General features: G+C 45.7%; 1 protein-coding gene across 1 annotated transcript in view; it reads left to right on the top strand.

The window, feature by feature from the left end:
- Positions 1 to 15,622, top strand: part of itgav (integrin, alpha V) — a 24,551-nt gene extending 8,929 nt beyond the window's left edge. Inside the window, exons 9-32 of the mRNA XM_041056703.1 lie at positions 1 to 15; positions 234 to 290; positions 1,806 to 1,858; positions 2,159 to 2,234; positions 2,804 to 2,933; positions 3,031 to 3,128; positions 3,380 to 3,473; positions 3,610 to 3,655; positions 4,948 to 5,055; positions 5,709 to 5,764; positions 6,003 to 6,157; positions 6,578 to 6,715; positions 6,829 to 6,896; positions 7,151 to 7,295; positions 8,096 to 8,188; positions 8,338 to 8,417; positions 10,024 to 10,104; positions 10,315 to 10,420; positions 10,657 to 10,815; positions 11,007 to 11,138; positions 11,363 to 11,476; positions 11,773 to 11,880; positions 12,216 to 12,335; positions 12,490 to 15,622. The exon at positions 1 to 15 is cut by the window's left edge and continues 29 nt beyond it. Of these exons, the coding sequence (XP_040912637.1) occupies positions 1 to 15; positions 234 to 290; positions 1,806 to 1,858; positions 2,159 to 2,234; positions 2,804 to 2,933; positions 3,031 to 3,128; positions 3,380 to 3,473; positions 3,610 to 3,655; positions 4,948 to 5,055; positions 5,709 to 5,764; positions 6,003 to 6,157; positions 6,578 to 6,715; positions 6,829 to 6,896; positions 7,151 to 7,295; positions 8,096 to 8,188; positions 8,338 to 8,417; positions 10,024 to 10,104; positions 10,315 to 10,420; positions 10,657 to 10,815; positions 11,007 to 11,138; positions 11,363 to 11,476; positions 11,773 to 11,880; positions 12,216 to 12,335; positions 12,490 to 12,582 (2,325 nt within the window). The 3' untranslated portion in view covers positions 12,583 to 15,622. The remainder of the gene's footprint in view (positions 16 to 233; positions 291 to 1,805; positions 1,859 to 2,158; positions 2,235 to 2,803; positions 2,934 to 3,030; positions 3,129 to 3,379; positions 3,474 to 3,609; positions 3,656 to 4,947; positions 5,056 to 5,708; positions 5,765 to 6,002; positions 6,158 to 6,577; positions 6,716 to 6,828; positions 6,897 to 7,150; positions 7,296 to 8,095; positions 8,189 to 8,337; positions 8,418 to 10,023; positions 10,105 to 10,314; positions 10,421 to 10,656; positions 10,816 to 11,006; positions 11,139 to 11,362; positions 11,477 to 11,772; positions 11,881 to 12,215; positions 12,336 to 12,489) is intronic.
- The last annotated feature ends 787 nt before the right edge of the window (positions 15,623 to 16,409 follow it).

Below are 16,409 nucleotides of genomic sequence, written 5' to 3'. Positions count from 1 at the left end.
AGTGCAAAGGGTTATGTAAGTGTCAGAAGTCCGGTCACACAGTGACATCCTGTCTCTGCAGCTGCTGTGAACACAACCTTTATTTGTAGGTCTGTTCACCAGCAGCTCAACAGTGATGGTGGACGATTTTAAACCGGCGCTTACTGAGCTGCTGTAAGCACAGGTGTTAGACCTGCAGCTGCTGAATCCTAACGCCGACGTGCGTTGTCCTGTGTTGTGTTTTGATGATTCAGGTGAACATCTTCAACGGCCTCAACATGGAGTCCATGGTCAACTTCACGGGATCGCAGGTGAGCTGCAGGACAGACAGTCACATCACCGCGCTCCTGTCAGACGGCCCCGGAGAACTCAAACACAAACTGTACAACGTGCACACGCTCTTTTTCAGCAAAGGCAGGACTTTGGTTCATGGTGGAGTAACTTAATAAGTTTTTCAACTCAATTAGTTTTAATTAGTTTGGAACTGAAGTATATTGGGAACTTATTTGTTTTCTTTGTATGGATTACTACGACATCTAGTGAAAATTTCATGCACCTTTAGCATCTTTAGAAATTTTCTATTTAATTTCTCAGTAAATATTTATAATATTTACTGAGAAAAATGTTTTTTTGTTCAATACTTATTTTACCAGCTGTATATAACCCAGAGACTAACAGTAGGGGGCAGCACTGAAGTCCAGCGGTGGTAAATGAGCCAACGAACACACTGATGAAAACAGCTCACTCTACAGGTCTGGTTGTGCTTCATGGTTTCTGTGGTTCTAGAGTTGCAGCAAAGAGAGCAGTGAAGCGCCAGAACAGTCAGACGAACCTCCGGTTTACAAAACGTGTCAGTGATGTAGGTCAGTAAATTAGACTTAAAACTTCAGAGCACGCTTCAGCTGATCTTTGAATTTGCGGCTTTTCAGGAACAGCCGGAATTTAAATGCAGGGAAATGACACTACACTGAGCCAAAGTCAGAAACACGCGATTTCTTCCTCTGTTTTTCTACAACTCTGTTCCCAAACGCTGGAGAGGACGTGGAGTGAGAGAGGTGGTGCGGGGGGAGTTTGAGGAAGGAGAAACAGGGAGGGGAGGAACTCAGGCTCTCATCGGCAATCATCTCCAGAGCTAATGACAGAGCTCTTCTTCACTTTCCTGTCTTTCTGCATCACTCACCCTCTGAAACCACCGACCGCTCTTATCTGTTTCCTGTCTCTGTTTCTTGACTCGCTCTCTGACGTCAGGTCCGTCTCATGTTAGTCGCTGGGTTGAGGGTTTGAATCAGCCTCTTCTGTGGAAACTATTAACTCAGCACCTCCATAGTCATGACCTCAAAGCAGCGCATTAGCATCTGAGCTCAGAGAAAGAGGAGCTTTCTCTCTCAGCTCAAGAATTTCAGCAAAAAATGTTGTCAGGCTTTGTTGCCTCTCTTGAAGTGGCTCCACAAGAAGGTCAGAGGTCAGGGCGAGTCACAAAAACAGCATGTCTCCAACTGATTCACTTGGTGCTTTCCATTCAGCTGACCCGGCTAATCTCAGCCGTCCTGAGATGTTTGGAATAATAACAGCTTTAAAGGAAAAACACCTGCTGACTGCTGCTAATGTGACATGTCAGTAAATGTGTTTTAGGAAGCAACTGAAAACTAATTTACTGCACTTTGTGATCACGAAAAACTTAACGAAAAACTTCTGGTAGCCCTGGAAGTCTCAGCGACAGATGTGGTAGGATCAAAACTTCACGGCTATACAACAAAAAAATGAAATGAAATGTACAAATATAGTGTGTGTGTTTGTGTAAGCTCCTTATTTCATCTGTCTTGCAGATGGCTGCCTACTTTGGACATTCAGTGGCCGCCAGCGATGTTAATAAAGATGGGTAAGTCAACATGTATGTTGTGTTAAAGTAATGTGTCATGAAACGCTGTAGTGGAATTTAAAAAAATGAGAGGAAGACCACGGGTTTATGTAAAAAAAATGCTGATTTCAAACAGTTCTAAACATTTACGAGGCAGGAAATACGTTCAGCGCGTCTGTGAGTCTAATGAGGAATGCAAACGAAAACAAAAACGACAGACTGTAAACAAAACGTGTTGTTAACGAGGAGCAGTTAGGTCATCAGAAATTCCATCTCAGCGTGGTGTTTACCTTCTCTTCGTTTCCTGTGTCTGTCGGTCAGTCTGGTGGATCTGTTGGTGGGAGCTCCTCTCTTCATGGACCGGGGCTCAGATGGAAAACTCAGGGAGGTGGGACAGGTAGGACACACACACACACACACACACACTCTCTTTTGACATAATGCATTCCCTAGCCCCTTAACCATCCCAACCGAATGCCTAACCATAACCTGAGCCTTAAAGTCAAGTCTTAGCCGGCAAACAGCCATTTTAAGTTGTGTCAGAAAGTGAGGACGGGGAAAAATGTCCTCACTTTCCCAAAATGTCCTCACTCTGTATGGTCTGTGCTTAGGGTCCTCACAAAGATAGTTGTACAAGTACACACAGTACACACTGCAGTTCCCCAGTGTCTAAGATTTCTAACGGCTAACTGTGGCTGTAGCTAAATACCACCGTCAGAGCTCCAGTAAATATAATCATGTTAGTGTTGTGTTCAGTGCTCGTTTCAGCTGAAAGCAAGGGGATAAAAAAAAGGTTAGTCAAGCTCACAGGTCAAAGGTCAAATAAATATCTTTGTTACATCTGAAAGACGGGGGGATAAAAAAAACTTCTACTTTTTTCTTTCTTCTGCACATTTGCTCCAACTGTGTGTCTGTGTGTCTGTCTGTCCGTCTGTCCGTCTCTCTGTCTCTCTGTCTGTCCTCCAGGTTTCTGTGTACCTGGGTCGAGGTGGATTTTCCTTCCACCCACCTCAGATGCTGACAGGGTCAGAGGTCTACGCCAGATACGGCTCTGCCATTGCAGCACTGGGAGACCTGAACATGGATGGGTACAACGGTAAGTGATACAACCACACACGCACACACACACACACACACTCTCGATAATCCCTCCCTCAAATCCTGTCTCTTCTCTTCCTTCCTTACTCCTCCAGATGTGGCCATCTCTGCTCCCTACGGAGGCCCCGACCGCAACGGCTTGGTCTACATCCATAATGGCCGCCCCCAGGGGCCCGACCCCTCACCTTCCCAGGTAAATACCACTAACACGTCCAATATCCAGAAATCCAAAACCAGATCTGTTCTTTAGCCACACAAGAAACGCAGATCCAGACCGAACCCTCTCAGCGTACGTTAGATGGATTCACACGAGATTTAGGAATTCATGTTTCTCAGAGGATGAATCACACTGACCCAAATCAAACCCAGGTGTGTCTGTGTGTGTGTCTGTGTGTGTGTGTGTGTGTGTGTGTGCGTGTGTTTGTGTGTGTCATTGTCTCTCAGGTCCTGCAGGGCAAATGGGCGTCCAGCTACATGCCTGCTAGCTTTGGATACTCCATGACTGGAAACACTGACATAGACCAGAATGGATATCCAGGTACAAACACACGTACACACACACACACACACACACACACACACACACACACACACACACACACACAGGCACTGCGGGCAGAGGCACAGCAGGAATGAAGTGTGAAGAAAAGCTGATGTGTGTCTCTGTCTTTCAGATTTAATAGTGGGAGTTTTCGGAGCAGACAAAGCAGTTTTATACAGGTAATCAAAAATCATACCCTGTGTGTGTGTGTGTGTGAGTGTGAGTGTGAGTGAGTGTGTGAGTGTGCACCCTGCTGCGTCTGTATGTGTGTGTCTGTGATGCTGCTGATGGAAGCTGAGGAGTTTAATGAGCGAGACCACCTCTGATATGAAAGAGCAGCTGCTTTCCTTCACTTTCTGCCTCCCGACTTTTTATAGACGCGATTAGGACAAATTTAACCCCGTCAGTAAAGAGGCGGGTTCCCCCGCTAACTTATTTCTTTTGCTGTTTTCCTGCAGATAATTATATCCTGAGTGTTAAGTGCAGGTCTGCGTGAGCTGCACGTCTCTGGTGGACGTTGACTCTGTGACTGTCCTGGACGCCGTGTGTCCTCAGTGTGCATGAACTGCATTTTCATTGTGCTTTGAAATACGCACAGGGCGCGATTTCACCGTCAGTGTGTGCATGTACGCTTCCAGAGGAGGGCAGAGTAGCCTGAAATTATTTTTTAGAAATGATGTAATCAGACAAAAATATAAAATAATGTGCAAATTATGTTTTTTCTCCAAATAATGAAACAAAAAAACAAATTAAGCCACAAGAAACACAAATTTCCAAATCTGTCTTTTCCACAACATAAAGCTTTTGAAAGCGATGCGTGTTGTGGCAGACAGAGAAGACACTGCATCACATGGAAGTTCTGCTCATCCTCTTCAGTTTTAGCACTGGACACAGTTCCCTCTGTGTTTTCATTCCATACGCATGAAGTGTGTGTGCCGCCACAGTTTGCGTGTGGTCATGTGACTGCATGGCTGCGTTTGGTTGGTGGAACGGAAGTCATGTGATTGTTGTTGCCACGTCTGATTGGTGAAAGAGCCACTGGCGACACGTCTCTGGCAAAAATAAAGCAAATCTAATGCGAAGAATAAAAAAAAAAGTTGTTTCTTCATAAATTTGCTCCAATAAAAGTAAAAAGTACGGCGCAGTAAAACTACTCTTAGAAGTAAATATAAGTCGTTGCTACCCAGCTCTGTACACCTCAGTGACCAGTCTTCAGTCGGCTTTCTCCTGGAGAACGTTTATATGTGACCACGCTTCTGATCAGCTGTTTACAAGTGAGCACGTGCGCGGCAGAGACAGTAACCTGGTCTCTTTTATGCTCGAGAAGCTCGATGAGCTGAATCAAACTGTGTCCGCGTGATGTGCACGAGCTGCTCATCTGGTGCTCACACACAGTGATAACACCACTGTGTAACACTGCTCATACATTTGATCTTGTGTCTGTGTGTGTCTGTGTGTGTGTGTTTATCAGAGCCCGTCCAGTGATCATTGTGAATGCCACGTTAGACATGACACCTCAGATCATCAACCCAGAGGAGAAGACCTGCACGGTTCCTGGAAGCAGCACACGTGTGTCCTGGTGAGTTCTCACCTGAAACAGCCACGTTTGATCTGCTCAGGTTGCTGCGATTCAGATCCTGCCAGGTCCCCGCTTCTGTGGCCACGGATGGTTTCACGCCCCTCCCCCAACCACAGCCCTTCAGCATGCATTTATTTGTTTTTGTGGACGATTTGTACCAATACAATGAAATCCAGTAACAAACCTCAGTGTGTAACACTGTACTGTGAGAGAGAGTGACAGGTGATTAACAGGTGATTTTCTCAGTGCTGGCATTAGTAAGCAAAGTCGGCGGCGGCTTATGTATTTACAGCCGCTGGTCAAGATGAGGACGTGGCCGTCTGCTGCACGGGAGACGCTTCTTCTTTTAAAATCACTGAATCAAGCAGAAACGTTCCTGAACGCGCTGAAATTTCAAAATGGTAAAATGTAAATACAGAGACTAATGTAGGGGATTTAATTACTCATATTAAAGGAATGGTTCGGCATTTCTGTAAATACTCATCTGTTTTCTTGTTGATCATTAGATCCATGATCAGACTTCTGCCCGTGTGACAGAGAAGTGTTGTAGCTAACTGTTAGTGTGTGTGTGTGTGTGTGTGTGTGTGTGTGTGTGTGTGTGTGTGTGTGTGTGTGTGTGTGTGTGTGTGTGTGTGTGTGTGTGTGTTTTCCAGCTTTAAGGTGAAGTACTGTCTGAAGGCTAGCGGCCGCGGCGCTCCTGCTACTCTCAGTAAGTAAAACAGCCCCTCGGTGCAGCAGAACGAGAGATGCTTCGGCGTGTGTGTGTTCATTTTTATGTGAAACAAAGTGAGTAAAGAGCAAGTAGAACAGAAAACGGGGAAATAAAAGTCTGGGGACATCTGGTGGACAGATGATGAATGACAGGGCTGAGGAGGGACAGGTTGTTGTCTGCAGCGTCTCTCAGACCATAACCGGCTCTCGGTTTCTGTCCTGATTGCTGCTTCCAGACTTTCGCGTGGACCTCGTGTTGGACCGTCTGAAGCAGAAAGAGGCGACGAAACGAGTCCTCTTCCTGCACAGTCAGACCTTTCAGTACTCCAAAAACATGACGGTGTCCAACGGCCAAGGCCTAGCCTGCGAGGAGCAGGACGTCTTCCTGAGGGTGAGGAACGCAGATGGCACGAACTCAGATATCACTAGCACAGAAAATACCAAATGAATGTCACGAAGAGACGGGTTTACCTTTTACCACCAGGGGGAGACACGTGTTTGACCTGACAATCGTACTGCCCATCATACCAAAACAGTCCCTTTAGGGTTTGTTGGTTATAAAATTTTTTATTTTATAAGGTTTAGTCTTTGGTCTTAGTGAGAATCAGCGAAAACAAAAAACTGTTAACGAGAAAACTCCACGTGGCACCTTTCAGTCCATCGAAGAAAATAAGAGGTTTGCATGTCTTCAGACTTTGATGCAGCGAACACAGAGTGGACGAGACACACCTGAAGTCTGGGACTAAAGTTTCTACACAGAGTTTCACCTCCTCAGAGTAAGAGTTGAGATGTGTCCGTCTGTCTCTCTCAGGACGACCGTGACTTTCGGGATAAGATCACTCCCATCTCCGTGGCGATGGAGTACACTCTGGACTACCAGCAGGCTGCAGACCAAACCGGACTGCTGCCCATCCTCGATATGTCGGCCCCGTCCAACGTCACCAAGCAGGTAACACCTCCGTGCGTTTGTTCGTCTGTCGGTGTGTGTTGTGTAACCTCTCACACTCGTGGAGACACTGACAGTTTTCAGTGTATGTTCGTCTGAACGTTTCCTTCCCTCAGGCTCACATCCTGCTGGACTGTGGAGACGACAACATCTGTAAACCCGACCTGAAGTTGTCAGTGAAGAGGTGGGACACTCCTTGTCTTTCTGCTCTCTGTCTATTACTGCAGTGTGCATGGACTGACGTTAGCTGTGTTTCATCTCAGTGATAGGCGTATAAACTGGGTGATAAAAAGTTCTGAGTGGACAAATCACTTTATTTCTTGTCAGTTTTTTTTTATTTTAATATTTTTCCCTTCGAAAACCAACAAAAATTAGGCTGAAATGAAAAAAAAATTGATAGAGGACGTGTTGCCGTTGTGATTGTTTTCTCCGCTGCAGTGACCGTGATCAGATCTACATCGGCGACGATAACGCTCTGACCCTGGAGATCAGTGCTGAGAATCAGGGAGAGGGCGCCTACGAGGCCGAACTCCACGTCTACCCTCCACAGCAGGCCGACTTCACCGAGGTCGTCCGCAGTCAGGTGGGGTCTCCTTCGCCCAGAGCTGCGTGGCAGCAGCAGCAGAGTCTTTTTATAAGTTTAGAGCTGGAAACATTTAATCCATTATCTGAGTAATTAACCTGCAACCGTTCTGAAAATATTCTCTGGTTCTTTTTTCTCAAATGTGCAGATTCCCTGTGTTTTACATTATTTTTCAACTGAATGGACAAAACGAGACATTTGGACTCACACCACACGTCACAGACGTTTTCCACTGTTTTTGACATTTTATTGACCAAACAAATTATCAAAAGAATAATCACCAGATCAGTCAACAGTGAAAATGAATGTTAGTCACAGCCGAAATCGGTTTCAGTGATTATTGGCTCAGAAAAGAAGATCGTAAGAAACATTACACCTGGAAAAATGTCACGTTCCATAGGTGTTAACCACAGAGCCTTCATCATAGAATTATATTTATTTATTTAAGTTTTCATAATCAGTATTTTATAAGGTAATTTTTTGTTTAAGGTGGAAAAAAACGCTGCTGAAAATAAAAATGTCCCGGCAGCTTTGACGAAGCTCAGGACTCATCCCGAGCACAGCAGCTCTGAATTCACTCTGTGCGGTGAAAGTGGAGCGTGTGTCTAACGGGCTCACAGGCTCGTACGCTCACACTAAACGCCCTGCAGGTTCCTGCAGGTGTTTCTCCTGGAAGATCCCGGATAATCCCTGGATCTCAGTTCAGTTCTGCACGAACAAACCTGCGCCGTGGTGTGTCTCAGATAAAACTCTGATGCTACAGTCTGGTTGTGAAATGACGGTGTGGTGTTTTTTCACAGACCCTCTCCAGGCTGTCCTGTGCTTACAAGAAGGAAAACCAGACTAAGATGGTGGTGTGTGACCTGGGAAACCCCATGAAGGGAGGAACCAAGGTCAGTCATCACGTTGTTGTATCAGTAAAATGCTTTGGTGTCAGATAACGGCGACAGACAGTTCCTCTGCGTGATGCACGTGGTTTTTTTCGTATCTCTCTGCTTTCTGATTGGTCCCTTGCTGTCTCTTCCTGTGTGTGATTGGCCAGGTGCTGGCAGAATTGAGGTTCAGCGTGCACCAGCTGTCGGAGGAGGACACGTCTGTCAAGTTTGACCTGCAGATAGTCAGGTGCGGTCAATGGGGACAGTTGGACTGAATGTGAAAAAATATAGAAGGGGGGCGGGTCACAGACAGAATGTCTCATCAGTATGGTGCTTATTCCACTGACACTTTCCTCTGTGAATTCATATACAGATATTTACTATGTGTTAGACAAAGGACATAGATGAGACATGTCTGGTTAAGACATGCAGTGACTCTGCTGAAAGCCTGGAAATAAAGATGTTTAACATAGAAACCCTGTAGGACAGAGAGGGACTGACCGGGGACTCACTGAGAACAGCCCAGTTTATTGGAAAACATTATTATGTTTTTGGGTTGTCTTTCCCTCCGTCTGTCCCTCTGTCCGTCCCTCTGTCCCTCCCGGATTCTTCTACACACGATATATAACACTTTGAGGTCTCTCTGTCAAACTTTGCACAAATGTTCAGTGTGACTTCAGGCAGATCTGAAAGGAGTTTAGAGGTCAAAGGGCAAAGTCACTATGACCATATGTATGTTTTGCATGGTAATGCTATATCTTAGGAACCTCCGAGTGAGGTTCTTCAAACTTTGCACATATTATCACTGCTTGTCCAAGATGGAGTCAGTATGTATTGGAGGTCAGAGGTCAAAGGTCACTGTGATCTTGTGTAAGCACGTGTCAGATCTCTTCTTCTTCTTCTTCTTGAAGGAGAAAAACAGTTTTGTTCTGAGTGAGGGACTGAAATCTGTCAGCTCCCGGCCGGTGAGAGGGAAGAGAGCAGTCAGCACATCAGCATTCATCACAGCGGAGCTGTTTTTGTCCCAGTGCTCATTGGAATGGCAGAAGGAGGCAGCTCACAGCCTCTGTACAGCCACACACACACACACACACACACACACACACCACAGTCACTCTGTACATTCCTCTGAGCCAAACTGTGTGTGTTTGTGTTTCTGTGGGTGAGAGGAGAGGGGGGGGGCAGATTGGCAGAGGTATGTTAATGATAGGCTTCAGTGGCCTTAGATCACAGTTTGACAGCTCAGTGCTCTTCAGCTCTCTGACACACTCTGTTCCATCAAACTAGGACAACAGCGAACCTTTATCGTCATCATTCATTCATCTGACAGAAAAAAACAGTAGGGATCATAACTGTGTGTGTTCCACTGAAACCGGTGTGTCCCTAACACACACACCACACGTTATGTATGAAGACACTTTTTTTTTACGTGTTTGAGAGCTCTGGAGTCGACGTGAAGTCGGACATGTTGTGGACGTTGAAGCTCAGTCTGTCTGTTCTTAGATTCCACTTCACACGCTTCATCGTTCGAAGGCTGCTGTGTTTCTGGGTTTGATTTACCGACATGTCTGTGTGTTCAGTGGTAACTGAGCCTGTCCAGGGCAGATAAAGCTTGTTTCTGTTACACTTCCCTAACACAAACCAAGGTCACAAAGGTCACAAACTTTTCCAGTTTGTCTGTCTTCTCTTCTTCAGGTGAAAGGCAGCAGCACCACCCTGTGGCTGCTTCTAGTATAGCACCAACAGAACCAAACGTCCACGTATTTAAAGCTGTGCACACGATTTTTATTTCTTTTTGTATTGTTTGATTTTTATCACAATGAAATAACGTTTGTGTTTCCTCTCTGCTTCAGCTCTAACCAGTTCAACAACACCAGTCCTCGAGTCTCCAGCATCACCAAGCTGGCTGTCCTCGCTAAAGTGTCGATCAGAGGGTAACACACACACACACACACACACACACACACACACACACACACACACACACACACACACACACACCGTGGATGTGGAAACCAGTTTTACTTTAATATGTCAGGTTTTATGACCTGTAACTGTTCAGGTATATCTTTGTAAAACCCAACTTCATATTATCTCTAAAACATTTATGCAACCAGCTTACATCGTAAAAAAAATCTTCCCAGGTCGTCGTCTCCTGGCCAGGTGCTGCTTCCCATCGCCAACTGGAAACCCAAAGAGCCTCCTGTGGTCGGAGATGACATCGGGCCTCAGATAGTACATGTGTACGAGGTACATGCACACACGCATTCGCTGCATACATGGGGGGGGGGGGGGGGGGGGGGGGTGTCTCTGGGGTCACGTGTGCTCAGATCCGAACCCCGATTGGCCCGTTTGATGCCGGTTCACCTGATCGTTTTGGAGGAACTGTGCAGGTAAAGACCGGACAGCACCGTGTGTGTTAACAGCAACGCAACGCATTCGATAAACCGAACGAGTGATTGTTTTCTTCCCGCCCTGACTCCCAGCTCCTGAACAGCGGGCCCAGCACGATCAGTAAAGCCGCTGTGGAGGTGGAATGGCCGTACCACTTCAGGAACGGCTCTCTGCTCTACATCACGAGCTACGAGACGGAGGGACCCATCAACTGCACCACCGACATGGAGATCAACCCGCTCAATGTGTCGGTGAGAAACGCGCAGACACGCGTGCACAGACACGCGTGCACAGAAACATGTGTCCGTGCAGAGTATGTAAAGAAAACCCAGTGCACTTTCACCTGGGCTGTTTGTGTTCTGCTAACACGAGCTGAGAAACGTTTTCATTTATGATGACAAAGCTCTATATCTATATCTGTGTGTGTGTGTGTGTGTATCAGAACCCATTGACCTCGCAGAAGAACACCAGTGTTGTCCCACCCAGAGAGCGAGAGACTGAGGGACGAAACAGAAACCACGTTCGCAAGAGAGACCTGGAGTCAAGAGACGTGCTGAGCGACCTGCAAACACTGGTACGTACACACACACACACACACACACACACACACACACACACATACACACACACACACACACACACTGTCAATGCTGTAGTTACTGATGTGCATCTGTGTTGTTACAAAAATTTTAAATACTAAAACGAATCTGCAGTTATTTCACTGCAGCTTATGAGCATAAATAACTGTGTGTGTGTGTGTGTGTGTGTGTGTGTGTGTGTGTGTGTGTGTGTGTGTAGGACTGCACCACAGCAGAGTGCCTGCGGCTGAAGTGTCAGATCGGTCGTCTGGAGAGGGGGAAGAACGCCATCCTCTTCATCTTCTCCAGACTGGCTGTGAACAACTTCCTCAGGGTAAAGTCGCGCACAGAAAACCGTTCAGGGCCTCGTTTCGCTCACGTTTTTTGTTTTCAGTCGCAGATTGCTGCCAATAATTAGCTCGCACGACAGAGGAACGTTTCAGAACCTGTCGTTTTCGAGCAGAAATGACAAACCTGTGATGATGTAAACGTAGCATGGTACAAGCAGCGGACGTCTTCTCCGGTCCTGTTCGTACATTTTGGATGTTTTCCTCCTCAGCAGGTGGATTCACATGACGGACGGGAGATTTTTCAGACGAGTGATTCCGTTTGTTTTTCTTTTTTTTTCAGACTGAGAATCAGAATCGTTCGTACGTGGTTCGATCTACAGCCTCTTTCAACGTCATCGAGATGCCGTACAAGAACCTGGTGTCGGATCTACCGTCCAATAGTACCACAGTAAGACACAGACACACACAAGAACACAAAACGGTGTCATCAGCACACAGCAGGAAATGAGCTGGATGCAGCGCCAACAAAAAAAAAAAAAACTCCAGCATGTTTCAGATTCCTCTGGACTCTGGCTGATGGTTGATGGTTGATATCCTGATGTTCCGTCCTGATGCTGAGGTCTGACGTTGATGGTCTGGTAAACACTGCGCTGAGAGTGGTGGTGTTTTAATTTGAGATCATCAACATCGACTAGATGTAAAAACGTGTTTTCATCACATCACACAGAACACAGCTGGGGTAAGAAGTGTCAGCGTTTGAACGTGAGCGTGTGTTTTTTTCAGGTGAGCGTGTCGGTGATGTGGGTGGCCGACGCCCCTCAGCCGGTGCCAGGCTGGGTGGTGGCTCTGGCCATACTGGCAGGACTGCTGCTGCTGGCGCTGCTCATCTTCATCATGTACAAGGTGAGGAACAAACGCTGTCACAGGTTTACAGTTCACAGTTTTACCTCCAGGACTAAACATGGAATTGTAATTATCCCCCTCCTCCTCCTCCTCCTCCTCCTCCTCTTCTTCTTCTTCTTCTTCTTCTTCTTCTTCTTCTCCTCCTCTTCGTCAGTTGGGTTTCTTCAAGAGAGTCCGCCCTCCACAGGAGGACTGCACTGAGAAGGAGCAGCTGCAGCCGGAGGAGAACGGCAACACCGACGCCTAGAGGTCAGACTCTGAGGAACGCCCCCCACCCCCCGTTAGTGCTGACAGAAGGTTCAGGAGAGGGAAAAATCAGGGTACATGGCCGTTTGGAGAATTTCACTGTATTAACTGTTGCGTGGCGGATAATGGTACTGGTTTAAGTTGTGATACGGTTTCTGTTTTTTTTTTTGTCTAGTCATGTTGAGTTTGTGCCAAATGAGAAGCTCCACCTGTTTTACACTGGTCACAGATGAACTCCTCGTAGCTCGAGTTTTAAGAGTTTAAAGAAATGTTTAAGATTAATGCCACTCTGGTGTCTGTCAGTTAAATATGACACTATAACGTAAAGTTAGCATTAACAGTCTGGTTCCGTCTGAAGCTCACCGATTAGCGTGTTGCACCTCGTCCGTTTAATCTGGACGAGACCAAAGCGTAAAAAACTAAATCATGCAGGTCAAAACCTCCGGTAAAACGCTGTTTCATTTACAAACGGACAAGATGCAGCGTGTAAATCTCTGAGTTTTGGAGGCTCTGATTGGTGGAACTGTTCTCTCGGGGAGAATAATCCTGAATAATGCCTGAAACTCTGATCGCTGGGCCCACAGTGTGAGCTAACCTGATATTTACTTTGCACTTTCTTTTGTCCAAACTCAAAATGATTCATGAGCTCTCGGCGCTTGAGGCCCTGAAAGTGCAGAACTGCTGATGGAACCTCTCTGCTTTATAAAAGACAGCGAGGAAGGTTTTTTTTTTGAAGACTCGGAGTCAGATGGACTTCTGAGATCGGCGTGGTGCTCCGCTGCCTCGACGGAGTCTCTGTTAGCTTCCATGAGCTGCTCGCTAGTCTTCACAGGGTCCGTGGAAAAATAAAAGCGAACAGCAATTTAAAAATCATACAGTATCATCTGCACAAAAAAATCACCATCATCAGCAAATAAGTGGAACTTTTCATGGAAACAAAAATAATGTGAAGCTAACATAAGCTTCACAGGTGCTGCTTCCCATCGAAGCTAAGTGGCACCGAGGGTGAAAAATGGCTAAATAGACGCGAGGTGATGAACCTGAGGATGATTCATTCTTCAAACCAGTGATGACGAGTGATAATTATTGGTCCAGTCATTTCAACACGATCCGGAGACCGTTTGGCAAAGTTTCGTTTTTCTTCAGGAAATGACGCTTTACGCGAACTGATGCGTTTCGAATTTGCCCTCGTGGAATTGGCCATTTGCTGAGCCCTGCACCTGAACTGCACCGGTGTGATCAGGAGCTGAAACAGTCAAAAAAAAACCCAATCAGTGTCAAGCAAAATCAGTGAATCTGTGCCAAATATTCTGATTCCAGCCTCAGTGAGAGGACTTCCTGCTTTTCTTTGTCATACGAAACTTATATTTTCATATAAACTAAATCATTTTGGGTGTTTGAATATTTAGGTAAACAAAACAAAACATCTGAGGACGTAACGTTCAGCTCAGCGAGTTTGTGATGGGAGGACGTTTGTTCATTTTCAGCTTTCATCTGCAGAAAACCGCTACGAGCCGCATCCTGTACGAAACGAGAAAAGACTGGCAGCCATAGCAACAGTAACTAGGGTCTGTGGGGTTTAACAGACGGTCAGTAGTAACACGTCTAACTTTCCCGCCATGCGCTGTGCGAGGACTCGTGACGATGTTTTTCAGAGATGAAATGCGACGCAGTGTGAGAGCAGGTTGCTGTTTCACATCTGAGTGTGAGTTTGTGTGTGAAAATATTAAAAAAGGAAAAAAAAAACGGCTTCGCTATGAATTTACCCATATTGGGTTTGCATTTATGAACTAACGCCTAAGGTTGATGATCGTTTGTGAAAATATATTAATGTCAATCACTTTGACATGGCTCCACAGATATCACAGCAGCCATCTTTGATTTCCACAGCACTCCCGACTCTAAGCCGCGATATCAGCGTTCACTTTTCCAAGCTCAGTTGGATTTTGTGTCTCTGCGGGTGAGAGACTTTCTGTCCTCGACCTCAGAACCTCAGGACGTGCACATTTAACAGCCTTAACTAAAATGCTGTTTTTTTTCTGCTGTGGTGTTAGAGTGGAAACGATTGATCAGTTAATCAATAAATCAATCCACGGAAAAAAGTAATTGGCAACTGTTTTGATAATCAGTTAATTGTCTTAAGTAATTTTTCAAGCAAGAATAGCGAATAAGTGCCAAACGTTCACTTCAGCTTTTCAGAGGATTCACTGGTTTTCTTCTGGTTGAACAAAAGAAAACCAGTCACCTGAAGAGTCGTGATGGGAATCTCTGGTGAATTCTCTGGTGAATTCTCTCGTGAAAAGTGCAGAACCTTGTTGGTTGTTTAGGGAATGAATGGAGAAAATACATTTTCAGGGTCTTTAAGTTGAGTCCGTTTACTAAAAGGTAATAAATGAGAGATGGTTTCAGCATGAGCACTGATCTTAGGTCAGTAGTATCTGTGCATCACTGATCTGATGAGGTTGATATTTGGCTTTACTGCACTGTTAATAATAATCTAAAGGTTTTTCTTAGGACCTCGTGTTTAAATTAGACATTAGTAATAATACATTTCTGTTGTAGGACTGAAGTTACACGCTGAACTTGAGTGGAAGTGTTTCCGAGTTCCCACAGGTGTTTACTGGTGGTGGTGGGTGGCAGGGTGTGCGACTGATGGACCAGGTGTCTGTAGCTGCAATTTACCCATGTTCCCTAAACGCCTCAAAGGCAGGCTGCTCTGGTTACTGCGGCACACACGAGTGAAATTAGGTGTTCTGATGTGAGGCGGAGCTACGTTAGGCCGCCGGCGTGGAGCCTGTGTGGGAAACGCTGGGATTATAAAGGTTTACAAAACCTTACAAACAACCTGAGTCCTGCAGCTGTCCATCTGTCCATCTGTCCGAGGGGTTTGACCTGTGTTTTATATATAACACCACTGTCTGTCTTTCTTTCTGCTATGAGAAAATATTGACTGTTTTTGATGTATGTATTCTTTCACCTAGAGAATAAGAAATAACTGATTTCACCTTCAAACTGAAATAAAATGAACTGTTCACACTTTAGATTATTTCTTCTGTCTTGTCTTGATAACACAATGCAGGGTTTGTGGTTTGATCCAGTGCGAAAAAATAGGTACAGCCTCACTGCTTTCATAGGAATTAAGAAGGTAACTGTTGAAAAGGAAAATCAGTGACTCAGGATCAATGATCTGATCCGAGGCCAGTCACAGGAGACAGGAAGTGCAGTTACTGCGATGCTGTGACTGCAGGGTTTGTTAACATCTCTCTGAGTGTGACAGGAACCGGCGCCAGCAGCACAGGTTCCCTCTGAAGATGGGCCCAGGCGAAGCTGAACGCACGACGCTGAAGTCGCGAAATCAAGCGTGAACGTCGTCCTGACGGGAAAGCGCTGACAACACGTGTCCACTGAGCTTCTGCGGCACCTGCAGGGTCTCAGGTGTTTGTTTACCTGGAGTGTGGTGCTTTTTTTTTTTTAAATAAACCTGTTGCTCCAAAACACAGCTTCTATATGGAAACGAAGCTTTAGCTGTTTCTGGTTCGGTTACATTAGTTTGTTATATCAAACCATGAAACGTGTCAGCAGGTGTTTTCCTCTGGACCAAAACCATGAGGTGAACGGAAGTGAATCGAGGAACTTCAGGAAGCTGAAGACGGCAGGCAAGTCAGTGAAAACACTCAGACTCATGTTTGTCTTTTACCCACGTCCCCTTTATTTCTTCTTTCTTTTTTTTTTTCTTTTTGGATGCTTCAACAAACAAAAACACAGTAAAGGTGAAAGGGCACAGCAGCACGTGCTCCAGCCTCCTCAGTGAAAGTATAAAGATTTAAC

The sequence above is a fragment of the Toxotes jaculatrix genome, chromosome 15 (assembly GCF_017976425.1).
Source record: "Toxotes jaculatrix isolate fToxJac2 chromosome 15, fToxJac2.pri, whole genome shotgun sequence".
In the NCBI taxonomy this organism is placed as follows: Eukaryota; Metazoa; Chordata; class Actinopteri; family Toxotidae; genus Toxotes; species Toxotes jaculatrix.
This window is presented reverse-complemented; position numbering and strand designations above follow the sequence as displayed.